Source organism: Montipora foliosa, chromosome 5 (assembly GCF_036669935.1).
Source record: "Montipora foliosa isolate CH-2021 chromosome 5, ASM3666993v2, whole genome shotgun sequence".
Lineage (NCBI taxonomy): Eukaryota > Metazoa > Cnidaria > Anthozoa > Scleractinia > Acroporidae > Montipora > Montipora foliosa.
In genome coordinates, this window is record NC_090873.1 from 11,824,268 (window position 1) to 11,834,267 (window position 10,000).

Sequence of the window (10,000 nt, forward strand, 5' to 3'; positions counted from 1 at the left end):
TTGGCGAAATTCCATTATACAACGTTGGAATGCACATTGAGTGCAATACCTCCAAACTAAAGAAATACAGGATCAAATTTTTCCCGTTTCGTTGCGTGACCGTGAAAACGAACGAAAAACTATGGCCCTCAATTAGTCACTCAATTGGTCTTCTGCCTCCGAGGCAAAAAATGAAATTGACGTTGTTTAGGATGGTTTTTTCACTTGATTCGTGATAAAATCTGGATCATCACCTCAGAGAAAATGTCATGTCTGAGAAGGAAAGGTACACCATAAAATGTAAGAAACCGAGAGCATTACAAGATGTATACCTTGAACCGGAACTTCTTCATAGATGAAACGTGCTCATGCTCTGATGTAGAGGTCAACATGGATTGGACGTAAATAATCCTACAGTAAAATATAACTCCTACAGTTGAGTAATTAGCCTAGCAGATTGATTTAACACACCTCAATTTGAAATGAAAGAAATCGAATCAAGAAAGCTCAAGCGAAGATACTTACCAGAATAAAACACCGAAGCGAAGAGCTTTCAGACGATGTTGAGACTTCACTGAACAAAGGTTAGCCGCATTTTTCGCGCCAAATTTCACATCGCTGACGTCATGCACCCAGCAGATCTCTGTTCCATTTCACATTTGCTTGTTACTGGGTTGCCGTATGGCAATCCCAGTTGGAAAATGGGTAGAATTTCTCCGTTTTATTTATTTTATTTTTTTCCGTGTCGGTAAAAGTCTTGCCTGTCACTCCCCTGCTAAGTGTTGTCTTTGTGCATAGAGCCCTGCTGCGCGTATTTTCTTAGGATCGAGAGGGTAGTGGCAAATGCGTAGATTTCTCTGGTGATCACATATTATAACGATTAACTTAACCGGCAATGGCGTCGAAAGTCATGTAGCGCGAATGGCGTTTTAGTGGATCTTTGAACAAAATATACCCTTATGAAGCTCAATAATGGCAAATCAATTGGATACTGAACAAGACAGGCGACAACATCGACAACAATCTGTCGCCCGTCGAGCCGTCTTTTACCAAGTGTGCTGTTATGTAGAACACTGAAGATTCGCACGGCAGCGATAATAGTGAATTCAAAGACTAGACCAGGTGGATTGAATGGAATTTCAGGCGTTAAAATCGCTGAAAAGGTAAGATTATTGTCGAAGCGATGCCGCAATTGCGTGTCTTCACCACATGTTCCTTTGATCTTACATTATTGTGTTTTCCGTCAAAATATTCGCTTGTTTTCGCTTTCGCTCGAACATATTTACCTTTATTACATGTCCAGTAAATAGTTTTATCCTCTGGGATGAATTTTCCGTCGAAAAATCGGTTATTTGGGCGGTCAGTGTAAAACGCAGACTGCAGACTGGGGTTAAAATGCAGACTGAGGGTAAAATAAATATTAATAATAAAAAAACGAGTCATAAGGATAAAATAAAAATTGTTTGAAAGACAATCCTGTTTTACATCTGTCAACAACTCACATTATCATGACTGCAGGTCGCTGCACCTTTTGGGGATGGGATCGTACGCGTTGAAATCATCTGTGCTTTGTTTTTGCGCTTCCAGATGCATTGCAATGTTCCAAATTATTTGTCACACCGGTACATCGACGGAAATCGATCGAAAAACCAACAATTATTACTTCGAATATCTGAATAATCTCGGTTGTCTTTTTTCGGTGCAACGAAATGCACAAAGAATTTCATGTATTCGGAGCCATTAGGACGCGGGGATTTCATTGGTTAAGCTATGCGTGATAACCCCTAGGGAGAGGTTATAATTGAAAATTACATCTTGCAGATGCAAAACAAACAAACTTGTGAACTAAAGGATAAACATAACGTACACGAAAGCGAATGAAAGGATCCTAATAAGAAATTTTTACACCTTAGTCATACTGGCTTAAGCCGACTGAATTGAAACGTTAAATGGTTGCAAAATCCACGTTATCTCTGTCTTTGTTAAGTGGTATTGTAGCCATGCGTGTCAAAATAAATTGAGTTATTGGGTAATTACTCGATTACTTTGTTCAGTGCAGCAAAATGGACAGTTGAATTACGGGAGTTAGGTATCATCGAGTTGGACTTCGAGTTGGACTTCGAGTTGGACTTCGAGTTGGACTTCGAGTTGGACTTCGAGTTGGACTTCGAGTTGCGCTTCGAGTTAATAATTAAAACGCAAGTATATAATTGATAATAATGTATAATTATTATTTATTATTAATGTTAATAAGCAAAGAGATGTATAAGCTGGGCGAAGAACAGGAACAGGAATTCGGGGCAATATTGGGATTTTTCATTTTTTTTTTTTTCATGTGGTTTAATTAAGTAATAAAATTGCTGACACGTTAAAATATAGAGCAGGGATATAGGTTTTCAACAATGTGTGGTACCTATTGTCACATGCTTTTTCCATTTCCGGCATTCTTTAATTTATAGCCCACAATTTTATGAAAAGTAGGTCACGTGATGGTCTACCTGTAAAGGGCCTGTTAAAATTTAAACACAAAAATTGCTTTCAAAATAATACTGAACACGTTATTTGCGGGAGAAATAATCCATCGAGTTTGGACTCGAGTTCGAGTTCGAGTTGAAGATCGAGTTAGACTTATGTTGAGCGCCTCAGTGTGTTCTCTTGGTTTTCGTGCGCTTACTAGTGAAGGCATACAGTGCATCAATTTTCTTATATAAACACGCTGTTGACATGTTTAATGAATTTTTGTTTTCTTTGGGCGATTTTGGAAAAATCTGCCTGCCCCGCACTACGGCGTCTTTAATATTTTTGGTCCACTGACAAATTTTTCCAAATTTTGCTCGCTGCGTGATTAGGAAAAGCTCCAATTTTGACCCAATTTAAAACAAAACAAATAAAGTTCGTACTAGTGCAACCCCCTCCCTATAGACAACCCTAACTAAAAATCTAAACCTACCGCAGCCGCAGAACATTTCCTGTCATCTCCTAACAACACACTGCCAACGACATGCAATTAATACCCATCGAAAAATTCTCTTCCATCCGAGACTCTATCCGTAAGGCTACAGAAGTTTTATTTTGTAATCCAAAAAGGCAGCACAATTGATCCCGATGGTCTGAACATCCACGAAGAATCAGACTGTTCCGTTCTATGCTATGTGATTATTTTTTAATATAAGCTTATCCACACTGTGTTTCACTGTGTTTCCGGAACATATTACGAAAATATGCTACATATGCTTGAAATATGCTTATTGTACCTGAAGAAGCCGAAACACCCTAAGCGAGACCAAATTCCAAAATTTACACCCCTAAGCGAGACGACGAGCATCCCCGTCTGTTTCATATGAGATTCCCCATTTACATTTCAAGGAAAAATATTCCTTTTCATACTATCGTTGGTTTGTGCCCTCCCATAAGCACAAGCGGTCCTTCGAAAAATGTAAGTATCTCGGCGGGCTCTGGTTTTGCGGGACCTACCCTACCCTACCCCTCTATTTCTTTTTGGGGGGAGAGGAGTTTATTTTTATAGTCAACTTTAACTCGAACTCCAACTCGAAGCGCAACTCGAAGTCCAACTCGAAGTCCAACTCAAAATCCAACTCGAATTCCAACTCGAACCCTAACTCGAAGTCCAACTCGAAGTCCAACTCGAAGTCCAACTCGAAGTCCAACTCGAAGTCCAACTCGAACTCGAACTCGAATCCAAACTCGATGGTTCGGGATTCCCTTGAATTACGGGGTGATGACTTCTTTGCCTAAAAGCAACTCACTTAACGAAACTATCCTTTTTCCAACAACAACAAGGATTCAAACAGCTTCAATTCTTACAGAGTTCGATGAAAATCCGGATTTAAAACATGCGGTGGTAACCAAAGCGATGGGAGCTGTGTTGGGGTTTCAGTGTGAAAGTACAAACGGCTACTAACACTCTTATAACTCTTTTTTCATTATTATTTTATTAACCCGCAGTCTGCAGTCTGCATTTTACCCTCAGTCTGCATTTTATCCCTGGTCTGCAGTCTGCAGTCTGCGTTTTACACTGACCGGCTCTTTGGGTGGTTTTTGGCAACAGAGGTTAATTAATTATTCGTAATGCGATCGCTTCCGTTGCCGTTAGCAATGGGTCGCAAATTTGACACTTTTATCGCATTATCACATTACGCATTGAATCCACGTTATCTATTATTCCTAAAAATCTAAAAATATTCGTGCCTCATCAGTTTTCGGTCGAATTTATGTCCAAGAAAGCAGATAAATTGCAGAAAATTTTAGTTTTGCATCCAAAAATTCGTAAGCAACGCTAAAATGACCAAATTTTGCCTGGAAAACATATTTTACTGTTAAATTTTTTCGTTCAACTTTCGCTTTTATAAAATGTTTCAGTTGTCTGTAAATAAGTTATATGCTGTTGGAAAGCTTATTTTCTTAGCTTTAAAATGATGTATTTTTTCCCCCTAACTTTAAATATTTTTTGAGAAAAAAAAAAACATTTTTTGACGATGGCTGATTTACCGCGGTTTTCTCGCGGTTGGGAAAGTAGGAAAAAGAGTTAGGCCAGTAGCCAGGTTTTTAACCTCAGAAAAGGATCTGTTTCGTCGTACGAACGAGTGAGGACCTGTGAGCCAAAGGGCCTCTGCTGGTATGACTTCTGGGTGACCCTTTAACTTCTTACTAACCGAGCGCGATGGCCGTACTGCCAGGGAAATATTGGCCCGAGGTCATGGCAGTACGGACCGAGCGCAGGGCCAATATTCCCCAGTACGGCTCGAGCTAGCTCGGTTAGTAAGTAGTTTATTATATGGTTTTTTAATTACCTTTTGCTTTGTTTTTGCAAGCCCTTAATCGGCCGTGGGCCAGTCACAATTAGCCAATCAGAGCGCGCGTTATATCGGCTACAAACCCCAACTTGAAAAAAATTGCCTGGAACGCTGCACGTACCACAGGCAACCCAGTGTACCCTCACGGAGGGTCTAGTTCCATTTCACTTTTGTATTTTTGGTGGTTTCGGCGACTTGGTTGAAGTCACGCTACACCAATTCTTGCCAAGCTAAACCATTCCACGATACTGTAAGCTATTCGCAATATGTTCGACTATCCATTGTTTAACTAAACCATCTGATACACCTTTGAATCTTTTGATGCAAGGCTGAGCGATTTATTGTTGACCTGTTCGGTTTCTCATTTGCTTGAATCATTTCGACATTTTTACGTTCAGCTATTTCACGCAATGCTATGTCACTTTATATCGTGCTCAAAAATTTTAAACTAGACCCTCCGTGAGGGTACACTGGGTTGCCTGTGGTACGTGCACCGTTCCAGACAATTTTTTTCAAGTTGGGTGGTCATTAAGAAGTCATACCAGACGAGGCCCTTTGGCTCACAGGTCCTCACACGTTCGTACGACGAAACAGACCTGTTCTTGCGTAATATGTAGCTCTAACAGTGCACGATATTGTTTTGGTATTGTCTATCATTGTAGTGTCATGGTAGAAGTCTTGGGTAAATAGTCTGAGAAGACATGTGGTTACTAGCAAAGTACTGAACCCAAAAAGATTGAAGAAAATAAATGGGAAGTGAGAAACACTGGCTTCTAGGCTGACATGTTGATAAACTTCTTTTGACCACAAGTTTAAGCGTGCCCTCTGAGCATCTGACAGCTTTGTAATACCGAAGTTCACTGAAGTTAAGCCCTCACTGAAGTTAAGCCCGCCCTGTTCGGCGGGAGTAGTGTTTGGATGGGAGACCAAAACAATATACCCTTCATAAAATAGAAACATCGGACCGAAAATACTATTAAGGCTAACAAATGCGAACCAAGCAAGATACAGATTTTGTTAGCTTGCTTTATGCAAAACAAATATTGATGTAAAAGTAAATAAATATGGATACACAGATTTTAAGAAGAGCAGAAGGAAGTTTCAGGACAGTCGATCGAGAATAAAATATTTTGCAATCGGTATCAAAATTTACGACATTAAAACAACATTAATTTTGAACCACGAATATAAAAAGTTACCATCAGCGAAAAACATTTTGGGAGATTTTAGTTTTTTTGGTTGTAATTGTACTTCTGGCTGCACCGAGTAAATCGCACATCGGATTCAGCGGGCGCAGTGATCAAGTTACCGCGAAACAGTGAAGCATCTGTGTCAAATGATGCCAAGATACCAGGTTTTTGGGTTTACCTCGGTGTAAAACCCTGTGAAACTTTTTCTTTGTTTTGTTAGCTCGTGGTGGGGTTAGGTTATTGTTTGATGTTTTTTTGCTCTTTTGTTTTCTTTGTGTTACGTCATCCGTGAGTTTCACAGGTTTTTACACCGAGGATGAGCCGCGTTTTTGTTTTTTTTAATTTTCTTTTTCTTTCAATTGTTATAAATTTTGACAAGAAATGTGCGAATTCAACACAAAGATCACAATCGCCCAACTCTCAGAGGTTGACCATTGTTTCTGGAAAATCAAAAATTTACTCTCCAAGACAAGGTTATTTATCACCAGGTAATTCCATCGTTTTGGTAATAGCAGCTACTTTATTATTCATCAGCGTCACAATCTTTTGCTGATTTTGGGGGTCATTTTGTTGAAACTCAAGCACGCTTCCAACAGACCTGTTTATTTTCGTGACTTGTGCGTTACCACAAAAATTGTCCCCGTATCACATTTCAACACATGTATGCAAATTTGCAAGGCTCGAAAATTACACAACATGATAAATTTACAAAAGCTGGAAATTTCACAGAAACATTTTTCCAGCGAAACATTTCTTGAAACAAGCAACATATTTGCTATAAGAGGCAAGAAACCCTTCCTATTTCAGTTGCGTGCGTGCAAGCGAAACATACAATCACAAAGCATATGCAATTAAATAAATTTCTGACAGTTCACATCAAACCCTTTTCGAAAGAACCTTGACCATAAATAACTAGATGCTTCTGTGAAGCATACACTGGCTTGCCTGTGGTACGTGCTACAGAAAATCAGAAGGCACTGAATTGTGACGGTGGTATTGAACTACAGCATTCCAGTCTCTGAAGAATAACAAATAAAAGAGAAGCGAGAAACATTGGCTTCTGGGCTGACATGTTGATAATTTTCAAGTTCCCTCACAACTTCTTTTCACCACAAGTGTGCCCTATGAGCATCCGAAAACTTTGTAATACTAAACTTCACTGAAGTCAAGCCCTGTTTCGCGGGGTTAGTGTTAGGATGGGAGACCAAAACAATAAACCCCTCATGAAAACAGAAACATCTGACCGAAAATACTATTAACGCTAACAAATGCGAACTCAGCAAGGTACAGATTCTATTAGCTTGCTTTATGCAAAACAAATATTGATGAAAAAGCAAATAAATATTGATACAAAGTTTTCAGAAAGAGCAGAAGGAAGTTTCCCGGTCGGTCGATCGAGAATAAAATATTTACGACATGAAAACAACATTAATTTTGAACCGTGAATATAGAATATAAAAAGTTACGATCAGCGACAAACATTTTGGGAGATTTTTGCTACGTTCAAGTAAATTGCAAAGTCGAAAGTGACATGGCCGGAATTCAGCGGGCGCCGTGATTAAGTTACCGCGACATGTTTACTCGCCAAACAGAGAAGCATCTGTGTCAAATGATGGCAAGATACCGGGTTTTTGTAAGTTTCTTTTTCTGTCAAGTGTTATAAAGTTTGACAATGAAATGAGCGAAGTCAAAACAAAGATCACAATCGCCCAACTCTTGTTTATGCAAAGTCAAAATTTACTCTCCAAGACGCGTACGACGTTATTTATCACCAGGTAATTCCATCATTTTGGAAATAGCGGCTACTTTATTATTCATCTCAAGTTTTCACTGATTTTGGGCCTCATTTTGTTGAAACTCAAGCACGCTTCCAACAGGCCTGTGAACCCTTCCTGCTTACAGAGCAATACTAAAAAACTTCTCCCATATCACATTTAAACCTTAAGCTCGAAAATTCAATACACAACATGATATTATAATTCATAAAGGCAGAAAATACCACAGAATCCTTTTCCAGCGAAAATTTTATTGAAAAAAATAACATATTTGCTCTTAGAGGCGAAAACCTCTTCCTATTTTATTGCGTGCGTGAAGACAAGAAACTCAATTGTGTCAAATTACGATGTACTTCAGGTAAATACTGCTCACTTTGATTTCGTCTCGACGGGCGATAGATTGTTGTCGAAGTCCAGTACACGTCGCTTTTGAGATTCATGCCTAGTTTATCCAACTGACTTTCCATTATTGAGCTCCATAAGGGTATATTTTGTTTAAGGATCCACTAAAACGCCATTCGCGTTGCATGACTTTCGACGCCATTGCAGGCTAAGTTAATGATTCTACTGTGTCCACCAGTCTGAGAGAAATCTACGCAGTTCCACTACCCTCTCGATCCTAAGAAAATACGCGCAGAAGGCTCTATACACAAAGACACCACTTACCAGGGGAGTGACAGGCAAGACTTTTACCGACACGGAAAAAAAAAAAAAAAAAAAAAAAAGAAAAAAAAGAAAACCAACAAACTAAACGCAGACCTTGACTGGGTTTGCCCGTAGGCAACCCAGTAATAAAGCACAAAAGAGACAACAAGCTTTCATTCAAATAATTTTTCACTGTCACATTTCCAATTTTTTTAAATCTTTGCAGAGTTGAGTACAAAATGAATGTTACTTGCCGGACAAACAGGCAAACTTTAAATAGATGCGACTTCAGTAAACACTGTGAGACACACAACAGAAATCACAGATCTACTTGTGGTATTCGATTCCTTCTCTGTCTTTGTTGAACCCGTAATTTACGAGAGAAATTTCCATTTGGTTTCAGTGTTGTACGTAACACCACCTTGGCGAAATATTAGAAGTACAGCTCATTTTGATTTCGGCTCGACGGGCGAATGATTCACGCTGTCGAAGTCCATTACTCGTCGCTTTTAAGATTCCAGATCTTTATGTTTCACCGCATGTCTTGACGTTCCATTCTTGAGCTCCATATGGGTATATTTCTTTAAAGATATACTAAAACGCCATTCCCGTTACAATGACTTTCGACGCCATTACAGGTTAATTGTGCAAAGCAAGCTACGCATTACCCCAGCCCCCTCAAACCTAACAAAATACGCAGAGAAGACTCTATGCACACCACTTAGCAGGGGAGTGACAGGCAAGAATTTTCCCGACACGGAAAAAAATAAAAAAACGACGAAATCAACGCAGACCTTGACTGGTTTGCCATAGGCAACCCAGTAACTAAGCTAATCAGATCCATGCATCACTGAGCCGTTTGATGTTGGGCTAAATCATTCGACATTACAACGCGCTGTTCAAGCTCTGAGAGCTGTCTCATTTCGATGAGAGGCAAGCTACTGAAAAACCGCAGCTCCCCTTGGATCAGCCCTGGACTTTTAAAATCTATTAACAAAAAAAACCGACTGTACCAAAAATTTATTAGATCACCCTCTTTATCCAATGAGCGAATCTATAAAACCTACAAAAACAAACTGAACCATTTAATTCGTCTCGCAAAACGTAAATACTATGATACTAAGTTTGAGAGCGCCAAAAACGACTCAAGAACAACTTGGAAATTGCTTAATGAGGTTATAAATAAACGTAAAAGTCGAGCACCCTTCCCCTCATCATTTGAATCTGAGGGTAAAACAGTAACGGATCCCGAGGAAATTGCTGATAAATTCTGTAAATACTTTACTAACATTGGTCCCAGCTTAGCTGGTGCAATACGCGACGTTAATTCCTCCGTTAGTTCTTTTATTGGTGATGTTAACCTTTCTCCTATCACCCTGAAACCTACCAACCCGGGTAAACTGGAAAGCATTTGTAGCATGTTTGCCTCGGGGAAGGCCCCCGGCTATGACAATATTTCAATGCGCGTCATTAAACACTCATTTCACTTGATCTCTGCACCTCTGACTAACATCATAAATCTGTCTTTACAAAAAGGCATTTTCCCTGATAAACTAAAACTTACCAAAGTGATTCGAATTTACAAAGCAAATGATCC

General features: G+C 39.4%; 1 protein-coding gene across 10 annotated transcripts in view; it reads left to right on the top strand.

Annotated features, from left to right (window-relative positions):
- LOC138003611 (adhesion G protein-coupled receptor L3-like) overlaps positions 1–10,000 on the top strand; it is an 81,487-nt gene that overhangs the window by 7,161 nt on the left and 64,326 nt on the right. Inside the window, exon 1 of one of the 10 annotated variants that reach the window (XM_068849775.1) lies at positions 229–265. The exons of 8 other annotated variants lie outside the window; for them this stretch is intronic. In XM_068849775.1, coding sequence (XP_068705876.1) covers positions 244–265 — 22 coding nt within the window. In that variant the 5' untranslated portion in view covers positions 229–243. Of the gene's footprint in view, positions 1–228; positions 280–10,000 lie in introns of those variants that run through there. One more of the 10 variants, XM_068849774.1, reaches the window with a different exon arrangement.